This window comes from Aphelocoma coerulescens, chromosome 3 (assembly GCF_041296385.1).
Source record: "Aphelocoma coerulescens isolate FSJ_1873_10779 chromosome 3, UR_Acoe_1.0, whole genome shotgun sequence".
In the NCBI taxonomy this organism is placed as follows: domain Eukaryota; kingdom Metazoa; phylum Chordata; class Aves; order Passeriformes; family Corvidae; genus Aphelocoma; species Aphelocoma coerulescens.
This window is the reverse complement of record NC_091016.1, coordinates 41,362,280-41,376,243: the sequence shown is the minus strand read 5'-3', so window position 1 is coordinate 41,376,243 and position 13,964 is coordinate 41,362,280. Positions and strand designations below refer to the sequence as shown.

At 46.8% G+C, this 13,964-nt stretch overlaps 1 protein-coding gene across 1 annotated transcript; it reads right to left on the bottom strand.

Annotated features, from left to right (window-relative positions):
- Positions 1 to 10,223: 10,223 nt before the first annotated feature.
- On the bottom strand, positions 10,224 to 13,333 carry COX20 (cytochrome c oxidase assembly factor COX20). The gene is made up of 4 exons (XM_069009926.1): positions 13,136 to 13,333; positions 11,582 to 11,696; positions 11,376 to 11,439; positions 10,224 to 10,953 (listed from the first exon to the last, which is right to left on the bottom strand). Exons 1-4 carry the CDS (start codon positions 13,166 to 13,168, stop codon positions 10,812 to 10,814), a joined length of 354 nt encoding a protein of 117 aa, XP_068866027.1. The 5' UTR covers positions 13,169 to 13,333; the 3' UTR covers positions 10,224 to 10,811.
- Positions 13,334 to 13,964: the final 631 nt, after the last annotated feature.

The window sequence follows — 13,964 nt, the reverse complement described above, 5'->3', positions numbered from 1 at the left end:
TCTCACTCAAAAAGGAGAATCTTGTTTCTATTAACAACACTCCGACAAACGCTGTTTTGGTAAGTTCAGCACTATCTGAGGAACAGAATTCAAAAAGCTTCAGCACATGCACTACGGGGACACGTGTAGCTCAGAGAGGGGGTGGAAAAGTCCAAGTACGTCCCGCTCATGATTTGTCACAGTTGAGTGGAGACCAGCACTTGCATGGAGCCGTGTTTTCTGCCTGGGTCCGCCCACACAGACTCACTCTCAACGTAGCTCAGTATTCCTAGAGAAGGGATTTATTTTGCCACGTGAAAATGGCTTTTATAGAGAAGCAGTTACCTAGAGCACCGCTAATACCAAAGAAACCATCGTTTGCATTTGAAAAGGACAAAATGAAACTTGGCTGGTGGCTACAGAAAGGTGAGGGCACAGCTGTGCACTGCCAAAATGAGAGGGCTGAGCCATCTGTCATGTTCAGTGATTCCTCGCAGCTTACAAGGGCTTGTTTACATGGAGAAAAGTACCTGGATTAGAGCAGCTGTGCTGCTGGTGGCGGTGGCACGGATAGTGGCATACAGCACTGGGGTTTGGGTTCACGTATTTGGGTGCTTTTCCTTTTGGACGGCAAACTGGGTTTGGTTTTCTAACTGAGGTGGGTTTTTTTCCAAATAGAGAAACCTGGACAGCCTTGAGCTTGGCTCTGTGGCAGTCGGAGCATGGCACACGATGCCCGTGCAGCTGTTGGCAGCGGTGCCAGCGCTGCTGGCGGCACTCTCCTTGCAGCCCTGTCTGATGAAGCTGCTGCCATCTCATCGTAAGAGCACATCGGGCTGTGGCCGTCCCACCGTGCCTGAGGGGGCTGTGCACGCTCAGCTGCAGGCTCAAGGCAGGGCTGTGCTGGGTGTCCCGGGAGGAAGCGCCCATTTAACAACCAAACAAACTCCAGTTGTATTTCTGCCTTTGCTAGTAACAGTCGCTAGGATACACACTGTGTACAGGGAGGTGCTTCCCCCACACGCCACGGTCTTGGCAAGGGGCTGTGTCCTGCGGGAAAGGACTTTGTAAACAGACTCAGCTGTGGGACATCAAGGGAGGCTTTGGTTCTGGGGCGGCCTATGGGATCCCGGTCGCCGAACCCGGCTCTGCTGTCAGGAGCTGGCCCTTCCAGTATGCTGCACTGTTTCCTGTGCTGCACTTGTGTGTAGGAGCTCAGTGGAAGTGGCACCTGTACACGAGTTCCTTTCAGTGCCTGCTGCAGGACAGCTCAGCAGCGAAGACATTTTTAGACGTTGTGCCCACTTTTTCTGATAGTGGAATGAATTAAATCAGTCTTCTGGTAATGCCATGTGCAGTCCAAGCCACTTGTATTAAAAGAAAAATTCTTATTCATGGTGTAAGCCACTAATTTTTTTTTCTTGAAACACTCCAAGCAATGCTTTTAATAGAAATAGGTGATGAAGTAATCTTTTAAGATTAGGAAGTTTCCTTGTTCATGACCTTTTGAAAAACTAGGCCAGTGCTTCCTAACAGGGCAGCCTCAGACTAAGCCACAAGAAATCAAACTCAGTTAACAGAGACATGAAATACTTCGACACTTCCGCAGATGTTTAACTGCCGGGGGCTGGGCTCTCCCAAGCAAAGAAGTGCGCACATGTATTTGTGAACCAGCAAGGGAGGAGTAAGTACAGCTGGAGACAACTTGGCCCAAAGCACTGTGGAGGATGGGGAAAGCTCCAGGATGTCAGCAAAAGCTGCTGAGGGGAAACGCAGAAGACCAGCTTTGTAACTCGTGTAACAGACCGGCTGCGGTGAAGTTAGAGCAGCGCCTCTCACGCACATCCTCATCCCAGGCAAAGCACTCCGTGCAGGTAGAGGAGGGAAGGAGGCCTTATCTTAAAACAACGGCAGGTTAGTGGCTAGTTTTGTGCACTTTTCTGCTTCGCAAGGCACCAGCCATCTCCTCCAGCACAGAAGGCCTCTCCAGAGCCAGCCTTTGCAGGGAACTGGCTGAAATCAGGACTTGGCCAGCAATTACTCTGGATGCAATTCTTGCCTTTGTCTTTCTGCCAGTACTGGGAGTGGCTGGAGGATTTAGCAATGAATTGGTTGCTATGCAAACTTAGCTGTAGCTTAAAAAGATGCTTAGTGCTTAACATGTTGTCAACATCAATAGCAAAAAACAACGGCAAGTGTAAAAAACTTAGAAATACAATTACTCATGTGAGTGACTTGATATGTGTTACTTTAGAGCAACTTTTTGTTACCTCTTCTGCTTTCGTAGACAATCTTTGATCTGCAGAGTACTTTTGGTCCTAGAAGTTACCAAAATCAAAACTATGGGTAAGACAACTCAGTTTTTCCCTCAAACCTTTTCATGGTCAAAAACTATTTACAACTTGGTAGCCTAGGGCAGATTCAATTCGCACTAATGATGGGGGGATCTGCTGCCTGGTTGGCACAAAAGGATTTAAAGGGTACTTGTTCTCCCAGTGTTAATTCTCCCTTAGCTAGGATCAGATGGCTGCTTACTAGGACACCTCTGATAACTCCTGTAGCATATAAATGCAAGGATGTGTCCGCTAGTCTGAGCGTGGCCTTTGTTTATGTCACATCACCCTGCAACAAGTCTTCTGCCACTCTGTGCTCTGGAGGTTTTCCTCCAGCTATCAACAAAGATCTGTTTGCCTCAGACATGGGGAGTTCTGAAATGGTGCTGGATGCCCAAGACAATTGCAAAATAAAAAGGCCCAGAACAGTACTGAAGATCTCCCTGGACATAAATACACACTTAAAGTACCAGTGATTGTTTACAAGGTGGGAGATGCACGAAAGGTCTGACTCACTCTTTCTCATGTAACTTACTCATTAACAAGATAGAGCTGTATTTGGGGCTCTGCTGAACTCTCAGCTTTGTGGGGCTGTTGAGCAAGTAGGTAAGATAAGCCTAGTATTATAAAAGGACTTTTGTCTTTGCAGTTAAGAAAGTAGTGAGAGATGGGGGAAAGGAAATGAGTAAGTCTCTAAGGAGGTATTTACTGTAATATCTTTTTCTGAAAGCAATGACACTTGGGGTTTGCTCACATCATGCTGAGAAACAAGACTCAGTAAAGTTGAGCTAGCACAGGCAAGTCCCCATGCAGCTCCACAGACAGGTTGTGAGCAGCAGAGCTGTGTACCCAAAGCCTGGCATGTCCACACTGTGCACACTTTGTCTTCCCTGCTATGTGCTCCCTGCTGCTGCCAGAGCACCTGGGGTGCTGTGGGACCTCTGGCCCAGCCTGGGAGCACTGCATTGGAGGAACAATTCCTGAAGGCAAAACGGGATGCTCTTGTGTGAGTCAGGTTGTCCTCTGCGTGGTACTGGGCTTTTCCCGCCTTGGGTTTTGCAGATTCTCTGTTTCTCTGTAGGCTGCAGAATCACAGAGATTTGCTTCTGGACATGGAGTTCATCCTCCCACTTGCAGCAGGACTGGCACTTGTGCTCAGGTCAGCTGGGGGCTTTGTCTAGATGATGCCTGAAAACCTGCAAGGGTGGAAATTACACAACCTCTTTGGGCCACCCAGTGCACTGCCCTCAGAGTAAAACAGGCCTGTCCTGCTGCCTGGCCTGGAGCTCCCAAGCTTGAGTTTGTGGCCATTGCCCCAGCCACATCTCCTGCGGCTCTCAGGAGGTGTTTGGCTCCATCTTTATAACTGTCCTGCAGGTAATATTGGGCTCTTATTAGTTCACCCCACAGACTAAGTCCAGCTCCTTCCACTGTCTTTCCAGAGGGCAGGCCTCGAGTTCTGTGGACACCTTAGGAGCCCATCACTGGAGTCTCTACAGTTTTTCAACATCCTTGAGCAAGAAGCCCAAAGCTGGACAGCAATATTAGATGCACTGCTCAGCAGTGTCAGTACTGGTGGATAAGTGCATCCCTTCATTCGTTGGCCACATACTTCCTGATGGAGCCCAGACTGCAGTTTGACTTATTGGTCTCCTGGCCTACGTTCAATTTGGCAGCCACTCTTAAGTCCTATCCTCTTCAGCAGGGCTGCTCTCAGCTAGCTGCTTCCCAGCCTCTAGTGGACACTCCCTTAGGCAAGCAGCTAACCCTATAAAACAACAATAATAAAAAAACCTTGTCTATTAAATTGTTAAATAGTGAGACAAGCACCTCAAAAAGAAACATTAGCTGTAAATTTGTGCAAATTGAATGTCTTGTGTGTTCCCCCGTGTAGTCTGAGAGACCTTGGAGAAAGCAGCTGTGATAGTACTGTAAGAACTATTTCAGTACTTAAGGATCAGTGAACACAACATTTAAATGTCACAATCTGGGCATTTGGATTCCAGACCTAGGATATTCCTTCAATAACACCTTTTGCATGAACTTGCCTGCCCCTTTTTTACAAGGAGAAGTATCTCCTGTGTGGAGCGGGGGCCACTAAGCATCACACCAGCTGCCAAAGCTCAAGATGACTGGCTGGTTCCCATATGTGGCTGCGACAGGAGCTGCTTCCTCCGAAGGAAAGGAGGGGGGAGCAATCACTGTGATCCAGCGCTCCAGTCCGCAGGGCTACACGCTGAGCCCAGCCCTGCTTGGCATTGGGCAAACTCCACAGTCTGCTTGGTGGTGGAGAAGGTGGTGGAGGCTGGGAGACACTTCCTGAAAATCAGCATCTCCCCACTGGCTCCTGGACATTCTTGGGAGGGGGCTGCTGCTGCTTCAGCGGCTGCACTGGCACAGCCCCGGGTTATTTATGTGCCTCCACAGCCTGGCAGCCAGCCAGTCCTTTTTTATTTTTTCCTTTAAGGAAACACCCGCAGAAGGGAAACGAGAAACTCCAACTGTTTCTTTCAGCAGATCCTCGTGCAGACAGTGAAGAAAAGTTTTCAGGAATGATCTTGCTTTTATAGGTACTTACTGCCTTGAAAGGTCCATTATTTAGCAAGTCCAAGTATCCTTCTCTAGTTCCAGAACAAACCAGGGAAGATTACACTGCTGAAAGGGTGGTGGGGGAAGGGAGGGAGTGCATGGGCTCCTCCTTCAATGGTGGCTGCATTCCAATTAGCGTGGATCCCACAGGAGGCCACCAGTAGATGGACAGTGCTGCTGCTGTATCAGTATCTGAACCCCTCTGAATTTTGTCTGGTTTGCTGCCATACCAGGACTGTGTGACTTCATACAGAGCTGTGGTTTGTGGCATCTCACAGCGCTCCTGAAGCGTGGCTACACGTGTCTGTCCACACAGCCTTCTATGGGGGCATCCCTCGCTCTGCTGGAACTGGGCAGTGCTCCGAGGGAGCGGCTTCCCGGCCATCTGCTAGGTAGCCACTCCGTGACCCACTTAGGTGCTCTCAAGATAAGTCTCCTGAAGAATGCAGCTGTGAGTGACAGAGATGTACAGACTGAGGTATGGTGTCCTCAGAAGAAGGATGAATGGTGAGGGAGAAATTTCTGAGTAGAAATTAATGCTGACTGGATTTCAGGAAGGAGAGGACTGTTGTTCTTGTTAGTGGGGGTAAGAAGCCCTCTACAGTACTGGTTCAAGGAGACTTTATGAGCTTTAGGAAGAAAAGGCTGAGCTCTTTTTATCCATCTGGGAGTCTCAATAGGCAGTAACTGAAGAATATGACACTGGGATACTATCAGACCTAAAAAACCGAGTCAAACAAGTTCTGTCATGGCCTCCCAGTGCTGCCTCAGGATAGCCCTCAAGGGCTTTAAATATTGGATGAAAGCATTATAAGCACAGCACGTAACAATCACTGGTAGCTCCAGATTTCTTTGGGGGGTCTGAATAGGGTATCCTCCCCTGTATTTTGAGGAACAGGCTGTTAGAAATTTTTTTTGCTCTGTATTTTTTCTGTGAAGGACTCCTACAACAGCCATTTGTGGTAATGTATCAGCCCAGTAATAAACCTGTTACTGGCTTTTCATCTTCAGAGATATTGCCACTATCTCAGCCAGAGCCTGAACAGAGTTTCCTGAAAGGGAGGGGTACTAGCTTCCCTTTAACTGCTCAAGTAACATAACAAGAGCAATGGGCAGGTGGGCTGTGTGCATCTCTCATCCTGTTTCCACAGCATCTGTGCAGTGTCACAGTGACGAGATGGCGGAGAAGGATCTCTCATTGTGGCCACCTGGCAAAGGTAAAGGTGGTAAGAACTCTTGACCTGGATGACAGAAAGCATGAGTATCAGCCAGAGTTGTAAAGCTTGCAAGTGAACTCCAAAGACCTGCCATGCATGTATATGCAGGATTGAAGGCCAAGATGTGTCATGGATAAAAGCACACTGAGAGCACCAGAGTTATCACAAGCCATTTGCCATCAATAGGAGAGGTGAGGATCTGTTGTCTAGGGAGAAAACTCACACTGGCTGAGAGCACACCTGCTGCTCTTTGTTACAGCATTTGACAAAACAAACAAGGAGTTAAAAAAATATGCAAAGCATGTGCTTCCTTCTCTCCAGAGCAGAAGGGGGAATCTTTGTTTCTGTTAAATAGATCACCACAATATAAGCTGGGTGTTTTTGGAGCTGTGGCCAGGCTAAAGAGAAAGATCCCTGCAGTGGTAATTGTCCACTCCCATGGTACATTTTCGGTACTGCCAGAGGGCTCCTGGCACGTTCAGGGGAGTTGAGGGTTTTGACGCAGTCTTGCTCATGATGACAGAAGCTGGCAGGATTAAAATAGCCTCAGAACAAACTGCTCTTAATCTTGAAAACAAGCAGACATAAGGATGCCGTGACCTATTCCCGCAGGAACAGACAGACCCTGCTGGATGGCTCTCAGGCAAACTATGCACTCCAGCAGAAAAAAACCGAAAGGGTGTGTGAAAAAGAGGGGACCTACCCTTAGTCAAGGTGCTGATAGCCATGAACAAAAGTCTGTTTTCCTCAAACTGTCTCATCCAAGGTTCTACCTTTCATTAGTCTGCTCCTTCACCACCATTTGAAGGTTTAGCAGCTGTACATGCTTAATATATTTTCATTTTAAGTGTAACAAAGTTACCTGTTCCAAGGCCTTGAGTCACATTGACTAAAACTCAGGTCCACTTCTGATACTGAATTAGTTCTTGGTTCTTCACTTAGGAGGGGAAAAAAAAATAAACAAAGGACCATCTTTTTGAGCATCTGAATATACTGTAAAACTTTGATCAGTTTTCCACAGCAAGAACAATGTATTTGTTTTGAGAGTTAAATGGAGCAAGCACACAACTTTCATGGGTAGCCACCGAGCTCTTGAGCTAAATGTCTGGATAGGAACAAGAGAAGTGCGGAATTAGTCTACTAAGCTGAAGAAAATCTGTAGCTTGAGAGCTCATTACAGCTGAATTCACACAGTACTTCACTGTTACCTGGGTTGCTTATACCAGAAATAACAAATGTACCTCCTCCAGACACAAATAAAAAAACCCTACCAAAAGCCAGGCTCAATGACAGGAGATGACCTTTCCTTTGCAGCACTCAAGGACTTGGGGTGGGCGGTGACACACAACGACTCTGGAAGCCTGCAAAATGCAGCGGGGGCCAACATCTCTCAAAAATCTCTGCTTGGGTAAAGAGGTAAATTACAAGTTTGGGATGGACAGCTGTCACATTCAGAAAAGTTCCTGGCTTTTGAGCCTGTTGCACCTGTCAATGGCTGAAGCAGGACATTTGCTTCAGTGAGAGACACCCAAGAGCAGAGGCCACCTGATCACACACAGCTCAGGAAATGGGGCTGGCAATTAACCTTCGATCTCCACGTTTCAGCCTGGTGCCTCCACAGCAACTTCCCTTCCTGAAGGACCGGGAGGGCACACCTTGCACACGTGGCCTCTGGCTGCTGCCGGAGTCCCAAGTGAGCGCTCCTGCCGGAGGAGGCTGCAAATGCCTTTTCCCAGAGTATTGCTACTGCAGGCAACAGGAAGGGAAAGGTGTGGAGGCGCAGTGGGGCCATAAACACATCTCTTTATTTTGCTGGTGGTTTAGGTTGCTTTAAGGAAGGATTTTACTAACTTCAGGGATAAAAACTATTGGCTTGTCAGTCACCTTTCAGTGACAGTATCAACTGTCGGTAAAATAAACACGGTTTTAACAACTTTACAGTTTCAGGTTGTTATGCTTCATACTCTCCCTTTTTATGGTTTATTCTGAGGGGGCTGAAAACCAAATCTTCAAAATTACTATTTCTCTTTCTTCCTAGTAACTGTCTGGTAAGATTTAATTTAAGTTAGCAAAGGAAAAACTATCACATCTGTCATTAGCTGCAATACTGTAAGATTTCAAGTCTGATAATAAAATACAGAGGTGTGCTACATATTTCCACCACTGATTTAAGACAGATAAATAGGGATACAGTTCAGTAATTTTAAAACATAGTTATGTCATTGTTTTCAAATGTTAGAATTACTTAAGTTACTGCAATTTTTTTCTTGACAATGTATCCTAATTTATGACAACTAATAGCTTTGAGATTTTTTTGTTTTATCCTGTCCCTCACCCTTTAATTGGGGTAACCCATCAGTCACTTTCAATTCACTCTCCATAGCTGGCACAGAAGCAGCTGGAGCCAGCACTTCAAGGAATTATGCCAGACTTTTTCCCCTCCATGTCTGATCATGAGCATTCTTCCCTCTGCTGTTGCTGGCCTCCCCTTTCACACTGAGTCCCGCTGACAGCTTCCCACCCTGCCCTATTCGGCAAAGGCTTCGACTTCCAGTCAGCTCAATTCCACCTCAAGTTTTAGTAAACACTGAAGCTCAAATGTGCTGGCCAGGCTGCCTGCACATTGCCTCTTCCTCAGTTTTTCTGTGAACATCTGGCACACTCATTTTACAGTCTGCATGGTGAAGAAGAAACATTAGGTGGGTTATCTACGCAATGCAGCTACATCTAGCATTTCACAGTTACTGCTAAAACTGTAGTTAGGCTGCTATTGGGCTAATATCCTTAAATGCAGTAACTTAAACCAACACCAATTAACACCAGAGAGGATTTAATGCTGCAGTTTACCCCAGATTTTTTGATTTACACAGTATCATAAAGCTGGTTCTACTTTCTTACCAGTCACAGTATTTCCGTGTTTTGAAGGATGCCATTATGCACATGCTAACTTCTTTCCTATCAGCACAAAACACCATTCTCTTCTCTCTCTACAACTGCTCTTTCCCAAAGAGTAAATTTTCATCAGTGTGCTTTTGTTGCCTAAACTCCCCAGCTGACCTATGACCTTGCAGCCAAAAGACCCCCTGCTTAGGCTGCACTTTCTTTTCTTAGGTCAGATAGGAAAGAACTCAACCATGTATTAAAGCAGGAGCTTGTTAAGACCAGCTTCATGGCTCACTCCATTTCCCACTGCTGCTCTGAGGGCTTTAGGAAGCAACACCTCCCACCCCCAGGGGAAGGAGCCTCCCGTCCCCTTGGCCCCCCACCCAACACAGGACCAGGGAAAACATTTTTCTCTTCTGAATTAGCTACCAATTAACTTCTCAGTTTGGATTTTGCAGTGAGGACAGGAAGTATTTCACTGCATTAATTCTTCTGAAGACTTTTTATATAAAATATTGAAATGAATGTATTCAATAAAATTTATCTTTGTTTCCTCCAGAAGAAACAGGAGGAATAGAGGGGGGAAAAAGGAATTAAGAGTATACAGGTTTGTTTTCTTCTTGTAAGAGGCTAATCCATAGAAGGTAAAAGTTCAATTTTCTCAGTGTAAATAGCACGCTTGTTTAGTGCTCTCAAGTATATTTCCAAATAAATAAGTGGAGCAATACTGCTATTTACATCTGGATTCCCAAACCTCCCTGCACCAATGGGAGTTAGTAACAGATCACAAACTCTCTCAGACTAAGTACAGGGTGGGGGAAAAGGACTGTTTTTGCCTGGTGAAATGCCTTTAGACCAGAAAGTGCTTACAGCATAATACACCATAAATCATTATATGAAAAAATAAAAACATTGTGTCACTCCTGCAGACAGAAGCAAGCAAGGACTATGATGTCATCACTCATCTTTTTACCAACATGCTGTTAGACCTAACACTGTATTTCCAAATAAGATGGTTTCCTTGAAATTATGTACTGATATTTCTTTTAACTGAAAAATGTACAGTGAAATAGTTAAGTAGAACATGCCCTTTAAAGAAAAAATGAACAAACTACTGACCATTGCTAGTTACAAAGAATGTAAATTATTATTCCACAAATAGTAGGGAAGTGTCTTAAATAGCAAGATTTTTAATGAGGTAAAAAATTATTTACTTACATAGTTTAGACTGCTCTGAAGTGTGATTTTATTCTTAGTTTCAGACAGAACAAAGATGGAAATTCTGCAGCTTCACAGTGTATGCAACTTATCTGGTTATCTTGCAGCTGAAATCTTATAAAGGCTGCTGGTATCACCCATCTTGCATATGCAAAGCCTTCTACTGTTTAAATATTCCTGTTTCACAAACAGCACTGAAGGATACATTTACTCAACAGCTGATGAAAATATTTTCGTGTATTTAAATGAGATGTAATTACAACTTTGCTAAAACAAACCACACTCTGTTTGTAATGGAAGTTAAAGCAGTCCCAAATCACTGTTGCTAATCCTCTGAGACCCTGCAAGAGAACACATCAGCTCCCAGATATTTGACAGGACGTCATTCCCAAATGTGTGCAGTCACATACATACATGAAACAAAGCAAGGCTTGTACAGACTTAACAGATTCACTGTGAACTTCCTGCGCAGATTTGCTAGGAAAACCATGATTTACCAGTTTTAGACACCTCACAGGCTTACAGTGTAGACTCACATTTTTGGACCACCTTTTCCCAAAGATGTTTTAAACCACAACTCCTCCAGAGCAGCCTATGAATCGCTTCTTTCACTGCCAGTTTGTCCCTTTTCTGGGTCAAGATAACTGCCTTCAAACAGAATTCTGTTTTTCATTCCTTCTTTAAGCATTCTTTGCCGGATCCTTTGCTGGGCCAAGTTGTACCTGCAGTAAGACCTAGAGGAGGGGTTGAAAAGAAAACATGATTCCCAGCTTTATATGAGTGGCAGTATCAAAACAGTCAGCTGAAAAGTTGCAACCACAAGTGATAATGCTAGTAAAATTCAGCATGCTCCCTTTGGAATTAGGACACAAGGGTGGGGTAAGCAAAGGAAAAAAGAATTAAGATAAATGGAAATAACAATAGCAAGTATTTTAAAGAAATATATAAACATAAACATTCAAACACATTGAAATGTTTTCCTTTAAAAAAGGTAAGTATTTTAGGGAGAAGGAAGAGGACGCTTTGCTAAGCACATTTTTAAAATGCAGTTTCAAAAACAACGTGAAACACTGTTTCTGAAAACTGAAACACGGGAATCATGTTGTACAATTCAGCCAACACAGGCCTGTGAAAATGGAAGAAGCATTTTACATACCAATATCCTAACATTGTGCAAATAAAGCCACCAACTGCAACATCACAAGATCTTCTAACTCTACCTGAAAGAAAAACAAAAATCTTCTGAAAAGTTAAGAGAAAACAACTTGTATGACTTCCCACTATTAATACCACCTACCAGCAAACAGATGTTATTTTTTTCTTGTAAATAAATATGTAAAACCCAAAAGGATAAGTACTTACTAGTTGCTAAAAAATATCCAAGACCCATAACTAAAGACCCCAGGGAGCCATAGAGCACTGATTCTCGTGCACATGGGACATTTTTCACATCAAGAAATCCCAGGAGTTTAAATGACTGTAAGACAAAAAAGAAAAAAACCATAAATTTCAAAAATCACTTTTGTAGAAGTCTGTGATGCCAACTCCATTGTAAAACTGACTTGTTATCTTAGTAGTCAAATACAACCAGTTGAGGACTTACTGCCTCCAGGGTTACAGCTGACCAAAAGTGAACAGGCACAGACATATCAGGGATGTTTTTGGAAGAGTTAACTATTAATTTACATAACACAAAACCGTTGATCCGTCCTTTCTACTGAATATTAATACTTCATTTTTTACCTTTACATTCCCCAAAAAAGGAAGGGAGAAGACCCTTGAGAATCCAGGATTTTCGTTACAACAAACAAGGAAGGTTACAATCAACTATGCAGTTAGTAATGCCATGTAATTTTAGTACCTGAAACAGCAAATGTGCTTGAAAAAAGTTACTGGAGAATGAGCATGTAGTAGAGAACCTTATACTGAACAAAAACATAATTTATAACCTAACCCTATAGGGACTGGGCACACGGGTCAGGGCCAAGGCAGCTGCCCCACAGTAACACCTGCACATTGTTCTGCTATCAATCCTTTGCTCAGGGACGGTGTGAGAACACGTTTCGTTCTATTGTGCTTAAATCATTAGAGCATGAAGAACCATGTGTACGACTGCATCTAAATTCATCAAAGGTTATTGTTTTATGTTGTTGTAAAGGTATTCCCCTTGGCCAAAGTAGATTTTGAAGACGGAGTACTACAGTACTCAACTGCTTGTGGAGGGCTGACAACTGTGAGAGGAGCCATTGTGTCACTGTGGTCATGGGGATGGCAAGCATGGAAATCCCCATCGTTAGTTTTATCCGTATTTCCTAGGGTCAGCCATCAGCTGTCCCTGTGCACCAGACAGAAAGGATGTGGTCTATGTTGGTCGTATCTCCTAATTAGTAAGTTCAAGTGCTCTCACGTGGAAGAAGTCACTTGATATGTTGCTGTTGTTGGCCAAGAAGGTATCCCTGCTACATCCATGCAGCGTGATGCATCCTTTTAAAATAGCATCTCACCTGTTGCCACACTGGGCATCATTTGTTACGTCTCTGGCCCCTGCTGACCACCGGCCTCACGAACCCTCCCAGTCTCACCACGGTGTTTCGCCCACCAAGAGAAAGTCCCACGGAGGGGCCCGGGGGACCACAAACACAGCCCCCGCCCCACCCGCCTGGCCCTGCAGAGCCTCAGTTCTGCCGCGGGCTTCCGTGCATTGTTCCCTAATTATTTCCTCGGGGAGTGAAGCAGCGGGGCGGGGGGCGGGGACGGACGGTCACTGCTGCTCTGCAATGACCTCCCGTGTCCCCAGCGCGGGGCTGCCGCGGGCAGCCGGGTGCCGCGCAGCTCCTCCTCATCATCATCCTCCTCCTCCTCATTATCATCCTCATTCTCCTCCTCGCCCCTCGCCGCCTCCCCGCCCTCCATTACCTTCCCCGGCTCAGAGTCGCCCTCGCCCGCCATGCCGCGGCAGCGCCGTCCCGCCCGCACCAGCGAGCCGGGGCCGCGCCCGCGCACAGAGCGGCGCCGAGGGGACGCTGCTCCGCCCGCCCCGTCTCTATGGCGCCCGCGGAAGGGGGGGGGCCGGGCGCGCCGGCGCCATTTTAGGTCCCGGCGCTGAGCGAGATTCCAGCGCGAATCCTTTGTTCGGCGAAATGGGTCACGGCGCGGGGGGCGCGCGCGCGGGCGCGCGGGCGGGGGGGCGGGGCGCCGGCTCCCGCCCCGCCCCCGCCTCGCGCCGCGCCCCGCCCCGCTGCGGGCGCGCGCCTGGGCCGGGCGGGGCTGAGGGCGGCGGCTGAGGGCGGCCCCGGCATCCGCACGGCTCCCGGCATCCGCACGGCTCCCGGCATCCGCACGGCTCCCGGCATCCGCACGGCTCCCGGCGGGAATACGCGGCCGCGCCGCGCTCCGCGCTCCCGGGCGCCATAAGTCCTGCGAGAGAGGCCCTGCCGCGGGCTGAGCCGGGCTGTTAAAAGCTGAAGGAGAAACAGCAGGGCTGGGAGGTGCAAACGCGCTCAGTGGGTAGCACCTAGTGGGAGAAGGAGGTTATGGGATCCTTCGCGGGCTGTGGGCAGCCGGAAGGATATGGAGGTGTATGTCCCCTACCCCAGATGGGGGGGAGCTGATTGTCAGTGGGAGCATCCCAGGGCGCTGGAATGGGACGAGGAAAAGATGATTCGTGCGGCTGGGCGAAGAATTAGCGGGTGGCAGCGGGAAGCAGGAGGTGGAGGAAGAACTGATTCCAAAGTGCTCTGGAAAA